Source organism: Salarias fasciatus, chromosome 12 (genome assembly GCF_902148845.1).
Source record: "Salarias fasciatus chromosome 12, fSalaFa1.1, whole genome shotgun sequence".
NCBI lineage: Eukaryota > Metazoa > Chordata > Actinopteri > Blenniiformes > Blenniidae > Salarias > Salarias fasciatus.
The window spans coordinates 8,610,657-8,637,405 of record NC_043756.1 but is presented as its reverse complement, the minus strand read 5'-3'; the positions used below and the strand labels follow the sequence as shown (position 1 = coordinate 8,637,405).

The 26,749-nt window shown below is 42.5% G+C and overlaps 4 protein-coding genes across 5 annotated transcripts; 1 reads left to right on the top strand and 3 right to left on the bottom strand.

Moving 5' to 3' along the window:
• The first annotated feature begins 1,938 nt into the window (after positions 1-1,938).
• Positions 1,939-6,850, top strand: phyhip (phytanoyl-CoA 2-hydroxylase interacting protein). 2 transcript variants are annotated; one of them, XM_030104465.1, is made up of 5 exons: positions 1,939-2,062; positions 4,242-4,421; positions 5,714-5,888; positions 6,095-6,212; positions 6,302-6,850. In XM_030104465.1, the coding sequence occupies exons 2-5, from the start codon at positions 4,254-4,256 to the stop codon at positions 6,846-6,848; spliced, it is 1,008 nt and encodes a 335-aa protein (XP_029960325.1). In that variant the 5' UTR covers positions 1,939-2,062; positions 4,242-4,253; the 3' UTR covers positions 6,849-6,850. The 2 variants fall into 2 exon arrangements, with proteins under 2 accessions (XP_029960325.1, XP_029960324.1); XM_030104464.1 differs by having other exon boundaries at positions 2,025-2,062; positions 4,245-4,421.
• Positions 6,851-7,150: 300 nt separating this feature from the next.
• On the bottom strand, positions 7,151-9,286 carry ppp1r3c2b (protein phosphatase 1 regulatory subunit 3C2, duplicate b). Its single transcript, XM_030104469.1, has 3 exons — positions 9,239-9,286; positions 8,996-9,069; positions 7,151-8,858 (listed from the first exon to the last, which is right to left on the bottom strand). Exons 2-3 carry the CDS (start codon positions 9,013-9,015, stop codon positions 8,015-8,017), a joined length of 864 nt encoding a protein of 287 aa, XP_029960329.1. The 5' UTR covers positions 9,016-9,069; positions 9,239-9,286; the 3' UTR covers positions 7,151-8,014.
• Positions 9,287-10,390: 1,104 nt separating this feature from the next.
• Positions 10,391-13,380, bottom strand: gins4 (GINS complex subunit 4 (Sld5 homolog)). Its single transcript, XM_030104474.1, has 8 exons — positions 13,213-13,380; positions 13,009-13,095; positions 12,128-12,241; positions 11,944-12,041; positions 11,770-11,858; positions 11,586-11,676; positions 11,341-11,445; positions 10,391-11,041 (listed from the first exon to the last, which is right to left on the bottom strand). Exons 1-7 carry the CDS (start codon positions 13,309-13,311, stop codon positions 11,349-11,351), a joined length of 675 nt encoding a protein of 224 aa, XP_029960334.1. The 5' UTR covers positions 13,312-13,380; the 3' UTR covers positions 10,391-11,041; positions 11,341-11,348.
• A 5,443-nt stretch (positions 13,381-18,823) lies between these two features.
• Positions 18,824-25,509, bottom strand: arid5a (AT-rich interactive domain 5A). The gene is made up of 7 exons (XM_030104438.1): positions 25,397-25,509; positions 24,123-24,187; positions 22,067-22,235; positions 21,908-21,960; positions 21,379-21,476; positions 21,071-21,218; positions 18,824-20,991 (listed from the first exon to the last, which is right to left on the bottom strand). The coding sequence occupies exons 1-7, from the start codon at positions 25,455-25,457 to the stop codon at positions 19,795-19,797; spliced, it is 1,791 nt and encodes a 596-aa protein (XP_029960298.1). The 5' UTR covers positions 25,458-25,509; the 3' UTR covers positions 18,824-19,794.
• Positions 25,510-26,749: the final 1,240 nt, after the last annotated feature.

Below are 26,749 nucleotides of genomic sequence, written 5' to 3'. Positions count from 1 at the left end.
GAAATATTATTAGCACCCCTCTAAGATTGTTACATGAAACCAAATTAGAATCAAGAATAGGCTTTAAAAAGCAAACAATAAACACTCACAAAAGGTCAATGCAAATTTAATGAAGCTGGATCAAAAAACACGACCCTAATAAAAAAAAGTCATATGATCTGCTGGTCAAATTAAAAAAAGATGCAATGTGCCAATAGATATTCCTTTGATAGAGAATTTGACTTACAGACTAAGTCAAAGTTGGGGTAAAACATTCCAGTCAAGGCAGAGCTGGATTCGTTTGGTCTATGCTGAAGTATTCGGTGATTTTTCCTTAATTCCTTCTGAACATTCATCTGGATTTATTTACCAACTGAAGCATCACTGCTACATTACAAATGACACAAATCACATATGATTGTTAATGTTAAATGTGCACTATAGGGCTTGTATTGTGCACCCATGACTCAAATATATAAATATTTATTTAAATGCTTGCAACAAAACTAGAGCTGTTCCCTCAAAATTTGTTCTAGAATGTGATGCTCGTAGATCTTTCCAAAGAAATGTAACCATCCTGCAACGCTCAGGATGTCATGGCAGCATCCTGCAGGAAAAAAAACATGTGCAAACATTAAACCTGCTTTGGGTTTGTCTCTGACTATTCTGGTGAACCATGCAGGCAACACTTTTCAGACTGCTGATGTCTGGCCCTGCTGATAACACGTGACATTCAGAAGGTGAGTTGTGATCATTAAAACTGTGGGAAATAACATAAAGCATGTCGGCCTAATTCAAATACAGAGATGTCTCTGAAAACGAGGGCACATAACCAGCCCCGCTTCTGCTGTTTCCATGTCTGGAACTGAGAGGGTGATCTGTAAAGAGGAGGGCTGTCATGGCATGACTAATGATGGATGATTACAGTTTAATTACACACTGAGGGTATCACTTCTCTGTGACTGCTTGGAAATTTATGAAGCTTTTCAATTCTGAGCACAGCCCGTAAAATTATGGCAATATATCTTTGTCACTTCGAAATACACATATTATGTGTTTGTGAAAAGACTTCACTCTCACTAAACCTGATCCCTTTGTTATCTGCTACTATCCTACACTCATTTCTATTGTTTTAACTGCAGATTACAGACATTAATCTGGGAAGGGTCTCTTTAATCTCTAATGGAATCCTAAATTATGTTGCTGCATGAGGCTGAACCAGCACAAAAACATCCCGCTGAAAATTAATGCCAGTGGAAATCTGCTTACTCTGGACTTACACAGTGGCATCCCTTGCCTCCAGATAGGCTGGGGGGGGGATGCCCTGTGGAGTTGCTCCATATGGCATGACAGTTGGCACATGTATATTTTTTGAGGTCTTGATGGTACTCAATGTAATTTACTGGGACATCACTCAACGCATAATCTCCTCTGAACGCTCTGTGGCAAGTGGAGTGTGTTAAAAAAAAAAAAGTGATTGTCCCCACCACCACCCCCACCCAACCCCTTCTCTCCAGTGTCTCCATATCTGAGAGATGACATTCATGCGAGCAGCTAAATGTTTGACTAACATTTGAGTGTGTGTGGATTTTGTGCCTTCGGGCAGAATTACTGGCGCGCTGTTGTACATGCTCGGCTGGTGAAAAGCATGATGCTGACAGGGTTGATTGAATGTTTCACTGCTGCAGATGGAATTCCCTCGCTCACCCACCCTGACCCTTTTTTCTGGCTTTGAGGTTTTAGTTCATCCTGTTTGCTTGCATAGGAGTGAAGTAAACATCATGCAGCGCTCGGAGCAAAAAGCAGATTTGGAAGGGAGGGGGGGAGAGAGGGAGAGAGGAGTGGATGGAGGGAGAGAGAGTGTGTGTGAGGGGGTTAGAGTGTTTGTGTGACACAGAGAGTGAGAAAGAGACGGTGAAAGAGGACGAGAGGAGTCTGTGTGCTCGATTCACCTCCTAATCAGTTTTCCAGGGGGATCCATCATCGACTGCAACACAGGAGGCAAGAAGAAAGCACAGTGGGAAGATAGTGCAATACAGACAAGCTCAAATCCTCTCCGATCACAAATTCAAGCATCATACGAGTAAGTAATTCTTCTAAATGACTCAATTCATTGATGCCTGATAGCATCCAGGAGTATTTTTCACTCTATGTTCAGATGAAGTTATAAATCTTGTAGTGTAACAAATCTTCTCATTTGTGGGCAGAGAACAAAGTCTGATGTTCTGGTGATAATTTCTAAGTTGTTTCTTTGCCGTGCAATGTAACTGGACACATGCATGTGTCACGAGATTCATTTTCCAACTTTGGACATTCATTAAATCCCGGTGAAGACATTTTGCATGAGACTGTCAGGGTCTTTTCTGCAGCAGCACTGACTGATTCGTGTAATGAGATTGGTTCCCATTCTGTTAATGCTTGGTTAAACTGTGAAAGGGATTGCAGTCACACAAGGTTTTGCTTTTTATCAGAGCACTTCCTGAAGTTTCATAAAAGGATGATACATTTCTGCTTTAAACTCAGTAAATAGTCTATATTTTAGCTTAAAAACTGAAAAAAAACACATTGGATTGTTCTTTTCTTGTGACTATCTAAATGAAGCACTGAAGTATTCTCTCTGAATGGAAAAGGCTTTGAAGTCAGCACTGCTGCCTGTTCCATATGCATGATGCTCGCAGCATCTACTTGTGTTTTTCAGCATTGGATGAGAATTAATAACAAAGCACGAAAGCAGTTCAATAAAGGCACCTCCAGATAAACAAGGATTCAATGAATGTGAGCACCGGATGCCTCATTTGGAGTGTCTGTCTGTCAAATCCAGCTGTGCAGTGTAGACCATTCACATGCAATTCATCGGACAGATGGATTAATAAATGAGGGCACTGAAACTGTGTGAATGATATTTAAACCTGTGCTTGAACTGTCTTGAAATGTATCTAAAGTGGAACACAGACATGGGGCTGTGATGAGTTGTCCTGCGAGAATCTCCTCTTGCCCCAGTTTCCATCTCTGGAAAAGATACAATGGCGAGAAATGAGAACAGCAGCTGGAAAACCGACGCATGGAGATGCACGTGCATGATGCAACAGCTCTCTCCTCCCGGTGCCCCGCGCGAGCGAGCGAGCTTCCGCGCAAATTTCACAGTTGACAGGCTTTAATGAGCTGATGCAGCCTGTCCATCATAGTGACTGGAGAGCACCTCAGCGGACCCGGCAATCAGACAGCTCCGCCACTCCAGACGTTTGCGGGATCACACGGAACACAAAGGGAGCTCGTTTGATCTAAAACTGCTCATGGGTTATTTTTAGCCACATCTGTGACTTGGCATATGCTCAGTGTGATAAGGGCTTTAAATAACAACACCCCTCTGGTGATAAGAAGCTGGGGTTTGCGATGAATTAACAAAATAATAAGTCAGTGAGTTACATTGGAGCGAGAACAAACTCCAGACGAATGACAATTTCAGGCAAAAGCAATTTTACACACAACCAAAGAGGCTTCATCCGTTCAGAGAAGGGAAGGTGACAGCTAATGAAACAAGCACAGGGCTGACCAATTGATTACTCCCAGCCCAGTACTCAAGGCTGTGTGCAGCAGCGTGGATCGAGCTGCTGATGGGCCACCGAGGAGATATGATCATACATCACCTGCTGCTGGTGCTTAAAGCCGAACGCGTCTCCTCAAACAGCCCATCAGATGTTTAAAGGTCTCCCCTGAGTTCATTTTAATAAGCTGATTTGGGAAGCATTTTAGCACAAAAGCAGAAACGCACAACAAAAAGTTTCATTGAAAATGTTGCTGACAGGTGCGGGGATGTTTTTGTTTGTGGCCCCTTTCCCTGGAAATCACAGGGGAAGATGGAGGGAGGCTTCAGACGTGTGGTTGCTGGGAGACTGCTGTAGGTGGATTATGAAATGTGAAGGGAAAGTAGGGGCCAGTCACTCAGCTGGGAACATATTGTGTTGTGTAATGATCGGAAATGTCAGTTCAGGGCGAGAAAGGGGAGGCAGAGGGGAAATAAATGAGCAAGACAGAGAGTAAAAGGCTGGGACGCAGACCCCTAAACGAAAGGTTAATTTGATTCTGCCCGAGGTGCATTCAGCTGGGATATTTCTCAACCGCTGCTCAGTGTCCACTTCACGGCTCTCATGTGGCAGAGTTTAATCTCCGGTAGCAGATCTTTCTTACATCTCCAGCACTGCGAACGCAATCCCAGATTACATTCTGGTCTAACTGCTCACTCTCATCTCCCACTTTAAAAGCAGATTACGGAAATGGACGCCCCCCTCTCAACCCCCTGCAACATCCAGATCTGTGAGGTGACCTGTGACTCCTTCCGCATCATGTGGGACATGACCCCTGAGGACACCGCCAGAGCCACGCACTTCTTCATAGACCTGAGTCGCAAAGAGAACAGGGACCCGAACCGCTTCAAACACAGGGTTTGAACATTTTAAATCTGCTGTGTGACCCCACACTCACCCGACTCTCTCCTCTCCCGAAGGCGTCTGTACAGTGTCGCTAGACCCAATTACCAGGTTCACATAAATCTGTTTTCATTATGCACTTGTCTGTTCGCTCCTCCTTGCCCTGTGAGCTGCAGTGGAAAACCTCGATAAGACAGGGAACTAGCTGGGTTAGCGGGCCGCCCCGCGTCAGTCTGAGCACAGAAAAGTGTGGCTGCGCCCTTTCAGTCACTTCCAATACAAATGAAAAGCAAAATGTGTTCAGTCAACAGCTCCGGGCCAGTGACTCACTCGCACATTGTTTTCTTTAAAACTGGACTCGCGCTGACAAATCCAGCTGCAGCCGGAAGCAGCTTCCATGTTAATTACTTCCAACGCACAAATTTTTAAATTCGCAAATTAGTCATAAGGTTTAATGAAACGTGGACAGAAGTGGACAAAGAAGGACTCCGTCACAGTTTATTTTTGTTTTTGTTAAAATAAATGTAGCTTTCAGAGTTGATTCTTTTCTATTATGTGCAACATTTACCTAACTTTTATCTTTCTGCTTCTATATAAACAGACACGGCCAGTACTTTCAGATTATACACACACTCGTGTATTTTTGTTTAATACCTGCTGCATTAACCATGAAACTCAATTTTTTCTAATCTGTTGTTAGAATGTAGTTTTGTGCGTTACAGCTGCTATTTGTTATGTAGCATTTTATTTAGCAACACATTTCTTCCACAAAATGTACATAATCTGGATATTTATTCCTATTTTACTTATTTGTGACCCGTTTTTGGTAGTTATATTCATAAAAATTTCCACATCCTTTTTCCAGCAGATGCTAAATCCTCACTGCAATTACAGTCCATTATTGGAGGCAGCATTCAGGAAGAGAGCGTCAGTGCAGCAGTAGGAGTGACTAACTTCTTCCTGAAAGAGATCATATTCCCACTCTGATGCACAAAGTGCCGCGAACTTGCATCAGAGACGTTGCTATGGATATACGGGCCTCTGAGCCCGTCGTAATTAGCTGCCGTTTCTCGGAGGCATCGGCCAAAACAAAGCCGCTGATTTGATTAGATGTATCCTGGTTACAGCTGCTTGAGCGCCAACTGAAAAATCACACTAATAAGACAGAGATTACAGAGGGAAACGGCCGGATAAACAATTGCATTTACATTTGCTTTGAAATGCAAATGTGACGCACACCGCAGCCTGTTATAACTTTGCATCCACTTAGTTCTCAGTATCACCGCTTTCCTGCCTTTGACCTCCAGGACGTGCCGACCAAGCTGGTGGCCAAGGCCGTGCCTCTTCCCATGGCCGTGAGGGGCCACTGGTTCCTCAGCCCGCGGACCGAGTACTGCGTGGCCGTTCAGACGGCCGTGCGCCAGGCAGACGGTGACTACCAGGTGTCAGAGTGGAGCCAGGTGGTGGAGTTCTGCACCGGGGGTAAGAGGTGTCACGTCTCACAGCTTCAGCGCCACTGATTATGCAATGTGAGAGCTTGAGCTGAAAACGAAGGGGGGGAAAATGTGCAGAGCGCGGAAGAGGAGAAACCAGCTACATAAGAACAATTATGGTCTCAGCATGGAGCAGCAATTCGTACTTGAAAGTGGGTTGAAATAATTATGTAACTCTTAAAATCAACGTTGCAGACTACGCCATGGAACACCTGCAGCAGCTTCTCGATAAGGCCAAAGGTTCTGCAGGGCGGCTGCTCAAATTCTCAGTGTTTTATCGAAACCAGCACCCAGACTACTTCGACTACGTCAGGTAAGTCCTCCATTCTTTTGACTCATGTCGGGTTTACTGACATGACCACAGCAAGGTCACATCAACCTCTTCTTCATGTCTTGAATTAGGAGGGAATGTGGAGGACTGATGAGTCCGGCGCTGAAGGACACCAGCGGGAGTCACGGCTCCCCCATCAACGGCAAGCTGCATGGAGTCTTCTTCAGCTGCAACACGGAGTTCGACACAGGCCTCCCTCCCAAAGACTCTCCGTACGGGCCCCTTCGCTTTCAGATCCCGGCCGGACACCTGCTCAACCCCAACATCAGCCTCTATTTCGCGGACTTCTACTGTATGTACACGGCCTACCACTATGTGGTGCTGGTGCTGGCTCCGGTCGGCACTGCAGGAGACGACTTTTGCCGCACCCGCCTGCCCATGCTGGACTTGGCCTCTAACCCCTTTCTGACATACACTGCCCCCCAGAGGCCGGGGGAGGAGCCTCTGTACTGCCACGCCAGCGATGCCATTCTGGAGGTGCTTTACACGGAGCCGGTCCACTTGGATCAGGGCAGCGTGGAGCAGATCAGCGGACACCACCAGCTCATGAGTCTGACCACAGCCAACGCCAAGAAGGACCCGAGCTGCAAAGTGTGCAACATCAGTGTGGGACGCTGAGGAAAATACTCGAGAAGGACAGACTCTGCTTCAAAACAGTATTGCAGCAGGACTAAAGAGTCACACTCACCGTGAGTTGGTGACAACAATGTGGAGACAGACACTTCTGAAGTCCACGCTGCTCTCTCTCTTTACTCCTTCCAGGACTAAATTGTGTGTTTAAAGTAGAAAGTTATGAATCTCACCATGATCAGAGCTGGAAATCCAGTGAAGGCACAGTCACGACTGAAAACATAACAGGCTTTACAGGACGGGTGAACATCTCCGCTCCTTTATTTTTTCAGTCAAACAAGCTCATTTCCATGGCGTTTGCACAATAATTTTCCAATTTACATTTTTTTCCTCCAATGTGTGTTTACAATAATTACATTTTTAATATATTTTTAAAATAGAAATCATGAATTCAACTTATAGTAATGCCCTGTACACAATATCGGAATAACACAACTTTTCTTCTATAAACAAAAGTAAAATTTCCAAATATTAAATCATCAATCCTTTTGGACTATCCCACTTTAACTTCTACTTGTAGCATCCTCACACTATGCATTTCTACTAGCTTCAAAATGAATTTGTACAAGTGTAAGAAATTGATTTTTGTGACACACTGTGTCCGTGTTGCATTTCCACACGACATGTGATCAGACACGTGAAAGCCGTTTGGGATGTTACACCTATGAGGGCTACAGTGGGGATGTTTGCACGTCAGAGCTGGCTGCAGCAGTAACTTTCTGACTGCATGCCTCGGCTCTGAAAACGGCCCTGAGCTAAGATTAGCCTCTCCTGCTACGGGGCTCCTGTTTCTCCCTGCCCAATAATCTCTGACCTATAAATGATTCCCAGAAATGCAGGGGGTGAAAAGGGATCCCTGCTCTGGACTGCAACGCCAATTCATAGCATAGCGACAAGCCAAAATGTTAGTCAGGACAATGGGGAGTGAAATTTCAATGTTGGGGCTAAAATTGGAAAATATTAAATCCCAAAAACTGTACCTGATTTTAAAATACATTTGTTGATTCATATTTCATGGAGAAAACAGAGCGGGTGTAATAAATATACCCCATGTCTTTCCACTTTCCACTACAGGGATTGACGTAATACACATGATAAAAATAGGCTTCACATCTCGCCTCGATCAAAGTGTGTCATGGCCTTTCACTTAGATTCTACCCACAGCAGAGATGTGAGTTCACACACACTATAATGCTGTAATTTTCCCCGTTGTTATTGTCCCAGAAAGGCTCGTTGTGCCCTCCTGGCAAATACCTCAAACAGAACTCGATCTTCCTTTTGGCGTCCAGGACTTTGGGAATGGGAACGTCAAATTCAAAGACGTCTGTCTGCGGCCCTCCGAAGCGCTTCTGCAGGTGCGTGCAGGGCACGTCCTTGTAGCTCCGCCACGAGTCGAAGGTGATGCGCACGCGCACGTCCTTCTGGAAGCTGATGTTCTTCACCCGGACGGTCCCGTGGAGGCCCTGCTCCACGATGCTGCAGTTCTCCAGGATGACCATGCTCTCCGCCAGCTTGGCGCGGAAGGCCTGGAAGTCGGCCGAGGGCTGCGGGAAACCCAGCTTGAGGCTCGTTCCCGGGCAGCAGGTGCTGACGGTGCAGCTGTAGCCGTCCTCCGTCATGCTTCCTAAACCCTGCAGGGAGGGCAGGAGGTCAAGGTCGGACGGCTCTTCGCGCTCGGAAAACTCTCGCACGGCCGTGAGAGACAGTCCCCTGGTGTCGGCGAAAACCACGTGTTTGTTCCTGATCGGGATCACAACGTCGTCGTCGTCGAAGTCATCCAGGAAGAGAGAGAAAGGGGGACTCAGATAAGCCTCGCTGAAGATTTCGGGGGACGGCTGTTCTGAAAGCGAAGAGCGCAGGCAAGGCCGCTGCGGCTTCAGGATGGGAACCCACACGTGAGGACACAGTTGTTTACGTTGGTTCAGACAAAGCCTGACGGCAATCTCCACAAGCCCAGCTGACTGGGCCATCGACCCAATGCCAACCGCCGGGTAGACGCTAGAACCAGAGCAGCTTCGATTAGAATCACATCATTTGTGAGATGCATCAAGAAGCATGAAGCAGGATCAGTGACCCAACGCATTAAATGTCATTTTAACTTCAATTCATTGATTTAGTTTGCAGAAAGTGCTTACTGTGTGTTGGACATCTCCATGGTGTTCGTCTGAGCGAGTGGCGCCGTTAACAGACTGTGATCTTCTTTGAAGATCTAGAAGATCGAAACACAAGATGAGCCTGTGTCAGTATTACAACAGATAACATGTTAAAGAAAAATCTCAAGTTGTTGTGAATGCTTTAAACATTTTTTCTGTACAGTTCAGCATTTTAAATGTCATTGAAAAAAATGATAGTTATTTAAGAGTCTATATTTAACTTACAAACTGCAGGGAGCAGCACGTCGTCGTATGTTGTCTCAGTCATCCATGTGCCCACTGGAGAATCTGGCTCCACTTCCTATTTATACTACCTCTGTAAAGATGTCATGTTGTACTCCCCTCCCTCTTCTCTGTCCTGACCAATCATGCTTTGTGGTTTTGTGCACTTCAAATGTTTTCACAATACTTATTTTGCTTACTTTACAAAAGCACCCCTTCATTTTTGTTTATTTCTCTTCAATTTAATTCATTCATCAGAAGAAAATCATGATTACAATAGGATGTCAGCATGAAAATTAGTGGGAAATGGGAGTGGATGTATTACCTACCAGCCCTGAGAAGTTCACTTCTGATTTAATAGATAAAACATATAAATGCATAAAGTATGTAACCTCATCTGGCATTGTGGAAAACATTCCAGCCATGCGGGGCTCTATTCTCAGACATGTCAACAGATCCCTATAGAGAGCCGAGGCAGCAGGCCAACTTTGAGGTATCTGGCTGCCGCTGGAGCGGGATCGCTGTCCCACTCTCCATCAGCGTGTGCGACGCTGAGGAGGGGGGGTGGATAACAACTCTCACCTATCATCCAGGTCACTTAGCCAAGGAAGCAATTCCAGACCGGCTCATCCGCTCACATGACGCAGGTCCCACAGACGCCAGACAGAAAGTTACCGATACACATTCAAACTCTTAAATGACCTCAGATTTAGTGCATGACTGTCTGCCAGCACATAATAAATTTCATAAGACTGTTATTATTCAATCCACACTGAGTTCAGTCTTTATTAAAGAAACAGTGTTCCACTTTTACGTTTGAACATTCATGTTCTAAATACTACTGTTAGGAAGCTTCACTGAAGAAAGACTTGAGAAACTCTTGAGAAAAAAGAAAAGCATTAAATTCTGAGTTATAAAGTGTTCTCATATAGTCAGGACAAGCAGTGGAGTTCAAGAAGAGGACACTGTGTAGTTGTGCACAGCCGCCTCTCCCTCGGCCCCTTATTAGCTCTGATTAATGAGCAGTTTGTGCGAGGCCAAACAATAGGCACTGATTGTTCCCCAAGAAACTCCGATATAAGAAACGTCTCACACAGGTTATTGATCTGAAAAAGTAATGCTTTATACATAAAGCTAAAATTACACTGTAAGAAATCCAAACATGTGAGGCTCAAGAATAATATAAAAATAGGATTTGGTATGAAAATAAAGAGGTGCACATAAGACACTTGAAGATGATTTTTACTGTTTACAACATATTATGTACAACTCAAAACATGAAAACCAGGGATTAAAGAAAAACAGATTTTCAAAGATGCACGAGTCTAAACATGTGTTCCTCATGAAGCAGGCATTGTGATGCCAACTGAACTGATGAAATTTCACCTTCGGGTCATCTGATGCATCTTGTTATTGAGCAGGGCCGAAAACGTCAAATAATGTGAATCATTTGGATATAGTAACAGAGGGAGCGATGAATTAGCAGTTGAGCTGGAAGGGGCTTCGCAGTCACACAGACATCAACAAACAGAATACATTAGAATTATGTAACCAAACTCATGTTGTGACATGATATGAAAGACCCAAAAATAACACCGCCGCGCTGCAAAAAGCCAATCAAGTGAAAAGCGCTCCTCCGCAGCCGTCACGTCTCCTCACGAGTATCTTCGATGAACCGTGGCGTTACTAACTTCTCAGCAGTTGTATCCCACAATACAGTTCTTCCAAGATTAGAGCGGGGCAGAAGGTTAGGTTTCCTGGTGTGATTTCAGCAGAATGAAGTACAGAAACAGACAGTGTACGGACCTGCAAGATAAATAAAAAAGATGTGTTATTTGCATTTGATCCAGAACTGTACTAACATGAAATGCCATGTTCCACATATTGTGTTCATATTGTGATTCATTAGGAGGCCACGCTCTGTTGCCAAGAGACAATGAACACTGAGAAAAAAGTGAGGGCTAAAAATAAATCCAGATGTCGCCACAAAGCAGCGGCTTATGTAAGATCGCGGATCGGAGTTAGCAGATGTCTGGTAAAGAAGGTGCGAGGGCAGCGCTGACTTAATGAAGAGGGTGAGGCGGTCAACGCTCTTCGTTTCTTACCTCAACATTCAAATCAGCTGCACGGCTCCGCTTGACACGAGCGGTGCTATAGTTCGATACCGCATCAGGTGCTGAGAACCCTCCTCTAGGTCCACTACGTACTCTCTGATAGAGGAGCCACAGGAAAGGTATCATCAATCATTTCAGTATCTAAGCAGAATAAAGAATTGACTGCAAAAAGGAAACACTGCCACCTAGTGGATCAATAAATCAGTCGCCAAATGTCAAGAGATTGAATGAAGTACCTCTGATCGTCTGTTTCTGGCTCAATTAAGATGTTTTCCTGTTTTTCTTTAACTCGCAGGAACACAAATGAGTCCAAGCAGGGCTCTGGAACTGCAAATACATAGAAATACATGAGAGAGTCAATGAAGATGTCGACAGAAAAGCCACAGCACAGCAGGGTCGATTGAGTCAGAGGGAATTTACCTGCTTTCAGCAAATCCAGCGCCTGCAGGTTTGGTGGCATGCGCTTCAGTGCTACAGCTTTCAGGTAGGTTTCTGTGTTAGCATGGTACCTGCAGGCCAGAAAAAAATATCTTTTAATTTCACATCTGTTAAAACAAACACCTTGTTTCTCTCCTAAAACTTGCTCTTACTTACTCTTTGGCAAAAGCAAATTCTTCTGGTGAAAGCAGAGATGGAGCTCCTTCACCTCGAGATTTCTCACGCTCCAAAACATGTGGGAAAAACTTCTCAATCTAGACAGCCGTCAAAAAAATTAGCCAACAGACCGAGAGTCTCCAGTCATGTTTCCTTTTATAGTTTTTGGGTGATGTTGACTGACCTTTTGCAGACGAGAGCGCAGATAGCTGCTGAGGACAAAGCGGATTCGGTCTACTTCCATGCGGTGGATGCTGGCCTTAGCATCGCCTTTCTTCACCCGCTGCAAGTTAGACTCCTGGTTGCAGAAAAAAAAAAAAAAAAATCACAACCACAAAACAACAATAATGACCAACATGTGACCACGTCTTTTGAAATGTTTATTCTTGACTACAAATATACTGTATCTCTGTTATTGTGGTGGCAAGCTTTATTTATAGTAAATCAAAAGCTTAAAGCAGACTCAATGAGTTGCACAGAGACAAAATTATCTCAAGTGTTTCCTGCAACAACTTCCATATTTGAAAACAATAAAGCAAATTCTGATTTTTCCACTGGTCATATTGTTTGAATCGTGGGCTTTCTCAAAGATGGCAAAAAAAATTCCATCTAAAGAAATTACTTCTATTGCCACACATACAAAACTACTGCAAACACAACAGCAAAAACCACAACACACAATTCAAAGTCCTCATAGGAAGTGAAGAGGCTTTATTTCCGGGGGACAATATTTTCAGATGGACTGTTTTGATTACAGGAGAGTTTAATGAAATATAAGCAAAGGGCTGCTGCTCTATGATTGCGATTAATGTCATTATGTGCTGACAAAAATCAGCAATGGTGACCATCGTGTTGAAATTGTCACAACGTTGTGTATGTTGTCCCCCCCGAAACAAAGTCCTGATAGGCCAACATAAAAACTGCCCACTATGATCTTTTGATGTGGGTGTGAATGAATAAATTTGTAAAGCCCTTTTGGGTGATTTGTGCCATCTACTGACTGCATAACGGATCAATTACTTGCACAGTTGATGAACGCGTTATGTTTAATGCTCAGGTTGTTACCATGTGAGTCAGCTGCTCCAACACACACTCCACCACCTCCGACTTGCTTTCCAGCAGCTCCGGGGAGAATTTCTCATTCAGCCAAGCCTGCAGTCCACAGAAACAAACAACAAATCCAGCAGCTGTGAGGCTCCTGCAGGATGTCACCGCTAAACACTGAACATTGAACATTGAAAACGCTTCATTTCGGTGAAGCCACCTTACTTCTTCCAGGCTGGAGATGAGCTCCGCCGGGGTCATAAGCTCCTCCTGGCTGTCATCCTGATCCAAGTCACCGCTGTCATTCGCTAAAGAGTCCGACATAGTTCGCTTTGTGAAGAAATATCACGTCCGAAAACAAACGACAAGAGCCTGAGAGAAGTGTGTTCTTTCTTCGCGCCACCGAGACTCTTCTCGCGAGATCAATAAGGTTCTTTTTCCCTGAGTTTTGTATGCAAGGCAACTGTGTGTGAACTGTAGTGCTGTAAGGCAAAATTAAAGAACAGATAGATAGTTTGTCAGCATTAAGAGTGATTTTTTAAATCATATTTGCTATTATTGTTTGTATTTCCACAAGTAGTTCACCAAATTATATCTTCTTTACCAGCACTCCTCTTCCAGTAGGACTTCCTGAAATACAACTTTCAGGGAAAAATGAGCACAGTACAAAAATGGCGCATAAACACAAGGTCACGCCTCTTTTCTACCGCACAGGACTGTACATAAATAAACTACAGGTCAAAGTGAAAGGCACAGATCTGTATAAGATGTAACGGAAAATGACAAAACAGACAACATAAAATGGAAATTAGATCATGACAAATGGTAAACAACAAAATCAGAAGAAATCTGATTAAATACTCTGCATAGAGGAAAATAAAATTATTAAAATATTCGAAGGCAGCTTCTCTAGTATCCTCATATTAAAAAAAAAGTCAGGCTAAGGGAATATCCATTGTTAACAATGATGGGCAGTGAGCTATGTGAAAAAAATATATTATTTACATTTAATTTTTGATATTAAATTAAAATGATGCATTTTTTATTGTGTTTTAAAATTATGAAAACGGTGTTGCTATTGAAAACTGATACATTGTTGCAATTTCACCTCCAGGAAAGTTCTAAATGACAGCTGCTCATTTGAATATCTAGGTCAAATTAGTCTGTGACGTCATCTAAAACTTATACAATGTTGCAATTTCCTCAGTCAGAAACGTTCTAAAATGACGTCATCATACAGACAGAGGGAACCATATTGGTGCAGCATGCCTGACATGACATGACAGAGCTACAGCCACAGAGCCCTGATCATTTAAAGACAGTTTGTAAATGGAAGTATCTATTGTGTTTTATTATTCTTTTACAAATGCAGGGATGATATCTACAGTTACAAATCAATTTGATTGGTGTCATATTATCACACAGCAACATTTTAATAATTTAGATTAATGTAGTATTTCCTGTTTTTAATTTATTCTGTCAAGTGTCCATTCATTTCATTAATCATATATTCAGTTTTAAAATACATAGCTGAAAATCTTAAAGTTCCATTAAAGCTCGTGTCCGGAGTTTTGAAAGAGAGAGGTTTTTTTTTTTAATCCAATGTCTCGAGGTTCCGCCCTCCCTCTGCTTTCATGAGCGACCAAGTCACGCCCCTTTAATTGTGCACGCTATTATCCGTCGGGTGAAAATGAGAGCCTCCGAGTCCTGCAGCGTCCTCCATGTTTAGCTGTTTACGGTGGATGTTCAGCAGACAGTGGATATATCCGAGGTAAGCGGGGCGGCTGCTACGTAGCTAACTCACCTCTGCCTGGGCTCTCTGGCAGCGTGCTCACTTTGATTGACAGCGCGAGAATGCAGAAGCTCGAAATCTATTGGCTGAAGCTGACCGGCGCTTTTTCGGATAAGTCGGGGGTCTATGAGACGAAGGCGGGGCTCATAAATAAATGTTTATATTGCTTTATCCTGATATTATATTGTAGTATCGAACCAGACTGACACATTTAAGCTCTGTTGAAAAATGATAGGCTACATACATTGGAAGCGAACGGAAACTCCGGACACGAGCTTTAACCCCACAGGAACACCGCTGCAAAACTGATCCACACAATGAAGGAAGCCGCAGCATCAGCAAATGTATATCATACACTGTACAGTAAAGCAAAACCGTAAATCAAGCCCGTACCTTATGTTTCCCATTCAAAAATATGACAGTTGACCATCGTATTACAAATTAAAGTCCAGGTTGTAATCAAGTCCCAAGAGTCTCAGTGGTATCCTCCATTTCTGAAAAAAAGAGTCCTTCCATGAATATAATGTCCAAGTTTTTCCAGAGTCAAAACCTCTGAAATCAGAGATTTCCACAACGAAATAGAAGGGGGATCATCTCCAACCCACTTCACCATTATGGATTTTCTTGCTAGCATTAAAAGCAACTGAATTACATTCTCATTTGATTTAAGAGAAGCAGGAACCTTTCCAAGCAGACATAACAGTGGGCTTGCACACACCTGCTGACCCACTGCTTTGCTGACATTTACACATACTGCCTTCCAGAATATTTGGATTTTTTTTTGCATTCCCATAAGCAATGCAGTCTGGTGCCTGTGCAAGATTTACATTTGGGGCAATTTGGTGAGGTTCCTGTTTTATACTTACTATAGATATATGGAGATATGTAGACATGATGCAAGATATTGTATTGTAACTCCTTATACTGCAAATCGAAATTCTGGAAGGCAGTCCCAATATTTCATCCCACTCATCATCATCAGTGACACATTTGAGTAAAGTATTCCATGACGTTCTCAACCACAACAGTTTACTTGGGTTGAAGTTTAACATCTCAGAATAGAATTTTGATATGAAGTGTTTTTGTTGCGTATATTTAATGAGAAATCTATCTAATGGATGAGAATCGATTGGAAATTCTAATGAATTGTTCTTCATATACACAAAGTGCCTGACCTGTAAATATTTGTAGAAGTCTTTATTTGATAAACGGTACTGAGTTTTGAGGGATTCAAATGTTTTAAATTTACCATTCTCAAAGAGGTCAGAAATTCTAACAATACCTGACCTTCGCCAGAGCAGAAAATGTGATCCTGTACCCTCTGGTAAGAGCTCAGGGTTATCGGTCAGTATCATTATAAGGTTAAGAGGGTGAGTGTTATTAAATATTTTTACAATTTTTTTCCAAACAATGCTAATTATTCTTAGCATTGTTTGGGATTTCTTTCAGGCTTTTACCCAAAATATTCACAGGAGAAAAGGGTTTACAGAAAAATGATTCTATGTCAAACCAAGAGGAAACTGAACCTTCATTCACCCATGAAGAAATAATCCTGGCTTGAATTGATAGTATGTAGTATTCTATATTTGGTAAGCCCCATCCGCCTTGTTCCTTTGGAAGTTGTAATATTGCTAATTTAACCTTAGGTTTCCTGCCATTCCAAATGAAGTCTGATACGGCTTTATTTATATTTTTAATATCATTTGTATTTAAGTTTACAAACAACATTGATGTGTTATATAGTATTTTTGGAAGTACTGTCATTTTGATGAGGTTAATTCTGCCAAGGAATGACAAGGGGAGATTTCTCCATCGAATTAACGTTTCTTGGACATTTTTGATCAAAGGGTTGATATTTTCTGCATATAACTGATTCATTTGGGGGGTGACTCTAATTCCTAAATAGTGAAATCCAGATGGAGCCCAGCTAAAGGGTTGAATATAAGCTGGTTCGGTGTTTGTATTATTGTTCAGAGTAAGTATTTCCGACTTGTCAAAATGTACCTTATATCTGGATATTAAGCTGAATTCTTGTATACAAGTAGTTAAGGCTGTTAATGATTCAGGAAGGTTTGTTAATGTCAAAAGTATGTCATCAGCGTACAGCAAAATTTTATGTTGTTTGGTACCAATTGTTACTCCTTGAATATCTCCATTTTGTCTGATAGCCAACTTTAGTGGTTCTATCGCCAAAGTAAACAGAGTAGGAGAAAGTGGACTTCCCTTGGCTGTACCTCTTTTCACTCTAAAGGGGGCAGATAATAGACCATTTGTTGGAACTGAGGCTGTCGGTGCTTTGTACAACAGTCTAATCCAGCCCAGAAAGCCAGATCCAAACTCAAATCTCTTCATTACTTCAAACATATATTCCCACTCGATTCTATCGAACGCTTTTTCAGCATCCATAGAAACCACAGAACCTGATGTTTTACTAGTATTAAGGTAATGAATAATATGGAATAGACGTCTGGTGTTGTGATAAGAGTTCCGCCCACTGATAAATCCTGTCTGATCCGTATCCACAATTGAGTTAACGACCTTCTCCAGTCTAAGAGCTAGTATCTTGGAGAGTATTTTGTCGTCCACATTAAGAAGGCTGATGGGTCTATAGGAGGAACACAGCTTTGGATTTTTGTTCTTCTTTGCTATTAGTGTTATATTAGCTCTGTACATAGATTCAGGGAGTCTCGACTCCTCAAATGATCTATTAAAAACCCTTAACAGAAGATTGTTAATTTTCCCCTTCATTACCTTAAAAAACTCAACTGGGAAGCCATCCTCTCCGGGACATTTCCCTGACTGAAGTGTAGTTATAGCTTTGTCTATTTCTGATATGGAGATAGGTGATTCCAGAAAGTCAGATTGATCGTCTGATAGCTGTGGAAAACACTGGTTATTTAAAAAGCCAGCTGTCCTAAGTCTCTCCATATCAACCTCACTGCTGTACAATTTGGCATAGAATCTTTTAAAACTTTCATTAATTTGGCGATTATTGGTTTTGTCTTTGTTTGTTCTCATCCTGTATAGCTGATATATAAGACTTAGGAGGGGCGTTTCTTGCTAGTCGTGCTCAAAGGCGGTTTGGTTTATTGGCGGATTCAAAGAAAATTTGTTTGGCGAATAGAATATCCCTTTCTGCTTTCCAAACACGTTTTTTTAAGTGTTGCAATAGTTACTTTATACTCAATAGTTATTTTTAAAATGTTTTAATTTGGTTACTTTTTTGAAGCTGTAATTATCAAAAATAGCTAATTATTTTTTTCAAAAGTAACTTGCCCAAAACACTACAAGACTACACATTTCTGTTGTTTATCACTGTCGTCGTGCAGATAGTATGAACAATTGACTTTATTGTGATGAACAGACACAATGGTGCTTTTAATGCTGGGAAGAACTGACATCACTTTGAGTTTGACTCAGTAAAAGTGAATAAAAGAGTCCGCTCTACAGATCATCCAGAGCGCACAGGAAGAAATTGAATCATTTAATCACAGTTAAGCACCTTGCAACTTCATGAGGAACCCAGGAATACAACCACTGACATGCCACTTTGGACAACAATAACTGCATGTATTCTGTGCAATAAAATCATCTCCTGTATATTAGACATCACCAATATTCCTGGTGGAAATGTAAATAATGTCACAGCTACTGTCTTGGCTGTATATTATTATTGCTGCAATTATTTTTCATACTGATTTTTCATTGTTTGAATTTTTGACTAAAGTACAAGATAAATGTCTTCATCCTTCATACTTCAGAAACTCTTCTCACAAGATTTGACGAATACATCAGTCCCCAAGTTTAGTCTGCAAGGCAAGGCTTTTAAACGGCACTAAAAGAAATACAAGTCTTCAATGATATACTGCAGCTTGAGGACATTTCTGATCATATTTGATGTATTTTTTGTATGTCTTTTAGTCACTGGACCAGATTGTACCTTTGCCTTTCAGTTGTGCCTCCTGAAATACGAAAACTTAAATATAACAGATTATAGGTATGAGAATTATGGACACTAGATAATGAAAACAAACCAACTTCATGTGTGAAATCAAGTTTAATGAATCAGATTGCATTTAGCTCATAGTTTTCACTTTAAAATGTGTTGATCACAAAATAATTACAACTGGTATTTGTTGAAACTCAATTATTTTGTATGTTTTCAGAAAGAGAGAGCAGCAGTTGATTCATGTCAACAAATCCGGATAGAATGACTACTGAGAGAGAGATTTGTGTTAAATAAAAACAGCATGGTGTGGACTCTGCAGGTTTGAGTTATATAATACATTATAATGAAACCTCAAAACAATTCTGCTGTCAAACGTTTGGAAAACCTGAAAAATAACCTGAACAAATGAACATTATAGATCTGGAACAATTGGACCACTTTCTGAACTGGAAACAATGAACAACAACGTTAATGTTTTTGATCTTTTTTTTCTAATGACATTTTCCAACAATATTTCACAATGATATAAGTTAAGTAGACACTTTCTACAGTAACCCCATAAATAAACATATAGATCAAGCAGAAACAAAGTAGACAGTTCACATCGGAGGATAGTGTGGGACAGAGAAATCATTGGGATAAAAATGGGATTTTAAATAGCATATTTGTAACTGTTTTCCCATGAAAATGGTGATCAGTGTACCAGATGAATGGTTCTTAAATGTGTTACTTGTTCAAGAAATGATCTAAAGTGAAATTTATATCAAAAACATGAAACAAGACCTTGTAAATAAGGACATTAGTTCACATGATACAGGTTTGCAACAACTGGTAAAAGTGCAGCTGCTCAGAAATGTCATTTCCTCTTTGAGGGAAGTTTATTGCTCCAAAGACACTCGCTGTGTGAACACTGATACATATTTTCCTGAAAAATTTCCAAACATTGCTCTGACTTCAGTTTGCCAGTTTCGCTTTGGAAAAGAAAATGTAACGTGAGCATCACAAATTAAAAACCTACTTTCTTTCATAAAAATCACAAATGCAGCAAATCCGATCACACCTGGGATTACAGCTTGTGAGGGTAAACGGGGTTTATTGCAGGTATGGCGTACCCACTTTGGGAATTATACAGAGGGATGGCATACGGATATGGATACACGGCCGAGCCAATGACAGCTGGACTGATGGGAAGGTGACGGTACATGAGCTGAGACTGAGGCAGTCTCACTCTGTTGGAGACATACGCAGGGTGTAAGACGGGCTGGTACCGGGAGTCCCTCCCCGGTTTGTCGTAGCTCGGCAGGGCGGCGGCGGAGTGAATCGCACTCTGCTGAACCGGAGGAGCTTTCTGTGGGGCTGTCCTGCATTTCTCCCTCTTTTCTGTCTGATAGGGCCACGGGGTCATGTTGTGCATCCTCTTTGTACAAGTCTGAGATTCAACCTGCAGCCTGCTCGGGTACATTTTGTAGCCGGGCCGTATTGGAGCGGGCCGCAGAAGCTGCACAGACTTTGAGGCCACTTTAGTGAAGCTGGACGGAGAGGCGGTGGAAGAGAGGGAGGACAACGAATGAAGAGGATATGAAAAATATTTGCTGTTTGCTTTGTAGTAAGGCTTCCAGGCAGAGTCTTGATTCAGCTGCTTCACTGAGTTCGGAGACAGTGGTTGGGCTCTAACTGGAGCGGTGTTGTTATTCTGTCCTGGGGGGGGTTTGGATGTCTGACTCGTCACCGACTTGCCTTCTTCACTGCAGTCAGGTGTATTTTTGACAGTGCTGCGACAGTTCTGGGTCAGTTCTGAGCTCGCTGCAGGTTTGTAGTCACTCCCTGCTGCGCCGTCCTCTGACGAGACCGATAAAGGGGAGGGGCTGCGTGACGAGGAGGACGACAGAGGCAACGGCGAGCCGTCAGAGAAGCTGCGGTTCCTGCCGGAAGGAGCCCGGGCAGGAGACTGAGAGCAGTGGATGACGGACGGCCGGTCTTTATCCTCGCTCTGAGAGCCTCTCGGCAGGTGGAGGCTGGCCTGAGCCATTCGCTTTTTCTTCTCCAGAGGAGAGATGACTTCCCCTGCCGCGGGCGGGACGTGAGTAATCCAGGAAGCGGACGTCGGGGCCTGGAGGATGTGTGTGTAGAGATCAGCGCCGGCTCTGCTGGGCTGGGAGCTCTCCGGGATGGATCTGTCAGACGAGGCAGTCCAGAGGACGGAGTGAGGATGCAGCATCGCTTCGCTCTGGCAGGCAGCTTCAGGACTTCTTTGAAGGAATAACTGCGACAAAATAGGAAGAATTTCCAAAATAATACAAACAAACACCAATTGAGATGAAGCTTTTTTGTCTTCTGCTTACCTCTGAATCTGGATGAGTCTTTTTTCTCTTCCCATCAGCCTTGTAAACCTTTCCCTCCAAGTTTCTCTTGTATGGCTTTCGTGGTTTGCTGGGAGGTAAAGGTCTGTCCTCCTCTCCTTTCAGGTGTCTCTCGAACGGAAGCACCAGCCTTTCAAATTAGTGACACATTTTGCATTTAGAACTCCACAGAAAAAAAAAAGTGAATTTTTACAGGTCAAGTAGGTCTACAACACATGAAAGAGCAGTAACAGTAAAGCAAATATCTCACTACTGTAAGTAGATTATAGATAATTTTGTGAAATCCTCACTTTTCATAGTGTCTGCGGGTGCAAGTCGCAGCACTGGTGCTTCCTGGGCTTCCTCCCAGCTCATCATACACTTTCTTCCAAAGACGCCGAGCTGTCACCTATTTTTTGGGAAAGAGAAAGAATTTAACGTCATCTCTTCATTTTTTTTTTCCTCATTGTAATATATTTACTTGCTGTGCTCCATAAGCGCCGTGACTAGTTCTGAAACTGCCATCTGCTGACTTTCAGTACTGAAACAACACTTTCATTTGTGAGCGTGCGCCTCTGTGGGCAGCTCCAATAGTCGTGTTGACACAGCCTGGGGCACGGCTGCAGCGGTCAGCTCCGGTCCCAATATACCTCTGTCTCAATTTGACTTTCACTCTCAGAACTCATCCCACAGCGTCAAAGCATCAAAGACTGACGAGCAGGAAGTCAGACGTTCAGACGTTTTTAGTGTGGTAAAAGCTGCCGTGTTTCAGCACCTGATCTACAGCTACTGCTCATTTTTCAAATTCATGATAAATAAAATGGCACAGAGAGAACTTACTGAATCATAGCCCCCGAGTTTATCAACAGCTCTGTAGATCCTCCAAAGGTTAACTGAAGAGAGAAAACAACTTAAGTCCAAAGGTTTTGATGTGAAAAACATGTAAAAAAAAATCTGGTTATTTTATGAGGAAGCGTGGTGAAGTAGATGCCAACTCACTCTGTTTAAAGCCCAGATGTGGAATCCGCTCTATTGGCGTGCCTTTGTTCTTCATAAAAGAGTGTAAACTGGAAATGAAGGCCTTCTCCTCCATCTGCACCGCACCGGGCATCACCTCTTCCTCGCATTCAGCCGGAGAGTCGCTGATCTCAATAAACGGCGGGGAGGCCTGGTGTGGAGAGGACAGGCGGATTAGAGAAGTGTGTCACAACAATCGAAATGCTGTCACTTCTGGAAAGTGACAGCGTCTGAAAACCCGACACACACGTTGACTCTCAAGATGGAGGGAAAAGACGCACACACACACACACACAGACTTATGTCTTGCAGCCTCACTGCTGAAATGAAACGTGAAAATCTGAGAGTATGACTACACCGCCGCTTTCAATAGATAACCGCCGCATATCCTGTCTGGACAGAAAGCAGCAGACTTGTGGCGTTTTTGGTCTCGAGTTGTCTGTCACTGGTGTCACTTTGAAACATAAGCTTTAACCAGAAGAGGAGTTAAACATTCAAAACAATACTCACTTTTATTCAGACATTTACTAAAACAACCCTAAATAGTTAAAAGCACATAAAACTCGGAGGATCTACGTTTGTGAGGCATATTTTTAGATATCAGGAAATGGGGTGGGTCAAGTCTTTTGCTCTAAACTCCAAAAAATTACAATGTCAATATCTGTGGTTTTCAAGAAAGGAGAAATGAAACAGTGAAGACACGATGCAGGACAAGAAATAATCACTTTAAGAGAACTACAGAGGACTGAAGCTGAAGACTATAAAGACTATAAACTATCAACAGCGATGAAAGAAAACAAGCAGTTTTTAATGTCAGGAATCTTCTGAATTTGTTTCCTATGACTGCTGTGCGAACGACGGCTCACGCATCAAGTCATTACGGTCATATTGGTTTCTGAAACGAAATCGAAAATTTCAGAAGGCGCATCATACATTTAAATGCGAAGTCTCACATGGCGCCTGCAGCAATAAATTTCAGTCAATATTTCACTCTGAATCAGCCTACATGGAAGCTGTTATATCTCCAGCATTCATTGCACAACAAAAGAGCTCGAGGCGGTTTCATATTGAATGGAGTTCCTCTATGTGGTTCCTGGTTCCGAGAAGCAAACTTCTCGAGTGACTAATAGCGAAGGTGCAGGCCTCTAACCGAGATCGCCCCGACTGAGTCACAGTTCACTGGCTTCACACTGTAGTTCCCAGCTAACCGCCTGCACCTCTGACTTTCCGCTGTTATTCTCTTAAGAGCGTCTCGGTGATCTGCTTTTCCCATTGCATGCGTTATGTTTTGATCTCAGCCGAACACTTTCTTCCACAAACTGTCAAGACTGCAAAGATCCTGGTCACATCTCGATGGCAACATGTTCTGTTTTTGTCCGACATAAAATCCTTTGCATGTCACTTTAGATTTTTTTTTTTTTCTTTCATCAGAGTTGATTCAGAAAAAGTTTCAGGTTCATGCATCGGCAGTTGCCTGCAGGAAACGGCTGCGCTCAAAGCCACATGCTGAAGCCCCCCCCCTCCTCTCTCTCCGGAGACCAGCAAGTGGATATATTCTAACCAGTCATTCAGTTGATCTTCTCAGATGAATTTTTCTGGAAACCTGCGTGGGCGGGTGTTGATGTCACCGTGTTGATATGTGATTCTCGCAGTGACTGTTGGTGGCGTCCTGGGCCGACGCTATCGGCAGTCCAGCGGCCACCGCAGAAACCACCGTGCTTTCAGCTCGCATCAGCCCTGGAAATTTCATGGCCTAATTTGCGTCTCATATTGTGCTTTGTGTTTCAGTTACCAGAACAGTGGTGGCCGCTGCGTCTTGACATGTTATGAAATATACAGCAGTGAAGGGCGTGACCTACTCATCACTTCTAAAAATGAAATGCACAATCTGCACTTCAAAAATTCACCAATTTCTGAAAATTTACAAAAAAAAAAGGGAAATGAAAAGACGCATTACTCATTGTGAGTAATGCCTGTAGTCACTGGTTAACTGTAACTGATGCACTAATGATTCCTGAGCAGTGACTGAAGGCAGTACCTGCTCCGCTGCCGGCTTCTCTTTGTCTCGGGTCTGAGGCGACGCCTCACTCTGCTCGTCTTGGCCTGGAAGCACAAACACATTACGGAGAAGTGACTTCAACAGAAAGCCACACAAGTAAGTCACTTTGCTATGTAAATCTGAATTCATGGAACTGCGGCGAAGGAGCCCGGCACTTCTTCATTTTAAGAAAAGTGACAATGCAGCCGTTACGAGATCAGACCCACTTCTCGTGAAGGATTTCATAATCAGAAGTGACTGCTGGGAAAACATATACATATAGATATAATCTGCACAATCAGCTGATCACCCACACACACACACACACACAGACAGACACACAGACACACACACATACACAAAGACGCACAAATTGTCAACTGGGTGTGATATAAAACCGCAGGTTCGTAAACCACTTCCTGCTCATCGGTACAGCCTCTTCTCTGCTGCACTGTATCGTATTGTAACAAAGTATTGAGCAAGATTTTCTGCATCTGCAGAGCAGCAACACACTCCGAAGTACACAATATGCTACATTTGCAGACAAAAATGATCAATTCTCAGCCGTGTGTGGACGAAGGCCTGTAACCTTCAGAGGGATCTTCTGGTGCGGCCCCGAAAAGTGCCTCATTAGCATGTTTTCTGTTCCCAACAGTGATGAGATGGGATTTCCATCCTTGCTTTCACCAGATTTAAATGAATAAGTTATCAAATTTGATTCCATGATTTCATGTTTGGGGGTTAAACTTTGATTTGACAAGCCTGAGAACATCCTGCCTTAACAGATATAAAGTATTTAACCTTCCACCCCCCTGTCATGTCACTACAGTGCTTCTCTTTTGAGAAGGCTTGCTTCCTGTGCGATGGCTTGAACCTTTTAATTCTGCGTTCAGTAGCTCACAGCTTCTCCTTTTCATCTGATGAATAAATATTTGCTCATGTGTGCCATAAAATGTTTATGGCTGTTTGTCTTTTCTAACTAAAAGACAAAGTTACAACAACAGTGATTTACTGCAATATAAACCTGAGAGAATTCACAGATTCATTCTAACAAACACATGATCAAAGTTTCCAAGTGCATCATCAACAGCTTTTAAAAAAAGCACGAAGTGAAATATTTACATTCGCTAAAGCAGATTTACTTCAGTTCCTTAAATGTTCAATAAAGAAGCTCATTCAAAGTGCTGGTTTCTAAACATTTGGTTCTGTTTCACATGTTCTAAATAAGAAGACAAATTGTATAAAAGCTGAATGAATTTCAAAATGATTCTCACCCATGTCCAGAAGCAGCCCGTCAGCCCTCTGGCTCGTCTGTGTTTGGTGACAGTAATTCATGCGATGCTCTCTTCAACTTGACACCACGAAATAGGAAGGTGTTTCCACAGGGCAGTTTCATTGGTTGACTGATCGCACCGCAGCAAATGTGGCTGGGAAACTGAGTACTTCTTTTTTTCTTCAGTTAAGTCTCACAGGATCTGATCTCTCAGTTTCATCTCCTGATTTTATGCCAAAAGACAACAGCTGTGTTTCAATTGTTGGATGGAGAAGTCATTAAATTCCACATCATTGTGCTTTTCCCACAGCTCAAACAGGACAGGACGCTAAAGCAACAGTTCCGTTTTACATTCCCAAAGCACAGCGAATTATAATCTAACGTTCACCATATAAACCAACTGACCTGTCCTGCTTGATTTTGGATTTAAATATGCAGGTTGTAATGTACAATATAAAACTATAAAGCTACATTTTCCATCTATTTTTTTTTTTTTTTTTGAACAGAATAAACCTAAAAGGACACACATTAAATAAGTCTGTCTGCTTCAAAGCGCAACATGAAATTCAGCAACATTTCTCAATTTAAGGAAGTGAAAAAAACCCCACTCAACTGATGTCCAAATAAAGGTTTAAAGAGATGTCTACACATAGGAGCGACAGTTCTGGTTCATGTGCGTTTACTGTCAGCGTAGGCAAATATTGAGCAATCAGAAAATTGAAGAAGATGACTGATGGCTGCCATAAACACAGCTGCGTCACATAATCTCATCATGCAACGTTTAATTCATCCTACTTTTTTTCTTCAAGAAATCTGTCACTTAAGTTAGATTTTTAAAAAGAAAACATTCCATGTTTATTCTATGTATTGTATTGTGAATGTGAGAGCTGCTGTGGTTCGCCCTCTGGTTTTACAATGAGCAATCTCTGAAGGATATTTCTATGTGGAGTTAAATGTCGTCCCTGTGTGGGTTTTCTTCTCACCGTCTTGCGCTTGAGGTTAAATGATAACTCCAAACTGACAAAATGTGAACGTGTGTGATCGGCTTCCTGTGATCTGAGCTGGATAAAGCAAATTACAGTCACTTTCACAGCTGATGGATGAACTTTTGATATCGAGTGGCACACCACATCATCCAACTGTAAGATTATTGTAGTTGAAGAGTTTATATTGAGAGTCGTCTGCTCGTCAGTGAGAGTGCTGAGACTGCTCAGCGGCTGCTGGGGGTTTAGAACCTCACACTTACAGGAAGAGAGAATGTACTGCTTCCTTAAAATGGCTCCTACTGACCATTGCTGAAAGATATTGGTTTAAAAATAGGATGCCCAGACAATGCGGAAGTGGCCTGTTCCAG